Here is a 419-nt window from a genome sequence, read left to right as displayed (position 1 = left end):
TAGATAGGTACAAGGTAGCGTGGTTTTTTGAATCGGATAAACTTAGAACGTATGTAAATGGAAGGATGTGCGATTTACCTGTGTTGCGAAGAGAGGGAGAAAGGCCTATGGAATATACGGGAAAAGGAGAGACGGACAAAACAGATGCGGACCTGGCATATGAGGAGTTAGCCAAACAAGTAGCTAAGATGACAGCTGAAGAGGCAGCTGTATTTTTACGTGCCCCGAGCAAGCGTTACAAAGCGAAGCATAGGAAGACGGGAAGGATAAAAATAAAGGAACTAATAGATCAGGCTAGGAAAAATGCTAAGGAATTGAAAGGCGCGATACAGGGATTAAACTGTATTGTCGAATTGCCAGAAACAGAGGTCGATCTAGACAGACGAAGACCGATAGCGAAACAGGGATATATAATAGGT

General features: G+C 43.2%; 1 protein-coding gene across 1 annotated transcript in view; it reads left to right on the top strand.

Annotated features, from left to right (window-relative positions):
• Positions 1-65: 65 nt before the first annotated feature.
• EMH_0006100 (uncharacterized protein) overlaps positions 66-419 on the top strand; it is a gene marked incomplete at both ends in the record, with an annotated part of 6221 nt that continues 5867 nt past the window's right edge. The window contains one exon of the mRNA XM_013497433.1: positions 66-179. Coding sequence (XP_013352887.1) covers positions 66-179 — 114 coding nt within the window. The remainder of the gene's footprint in view (positions 180-419) is intronic.

The sequence above is a fragment of the Eimeria mitis genome, genomic scaffold (genome assembly GCF_000499745.2).
Source record: "Eimeria mitis Houghton genomic scaffold, Emh_scaff267, whole genome shotgun sequence".
NCBI lineage: Eukaryota > Apicomplexa > Conoidasida > Eucoccidiorida > Eimeriidae > Eimeria > Eimeria mitis.
The sequence above is the reverse complement of the archived record's forward strand: the minus strand, read 5'-3'. Positions and strand labels throughout refer to the sequence as shown.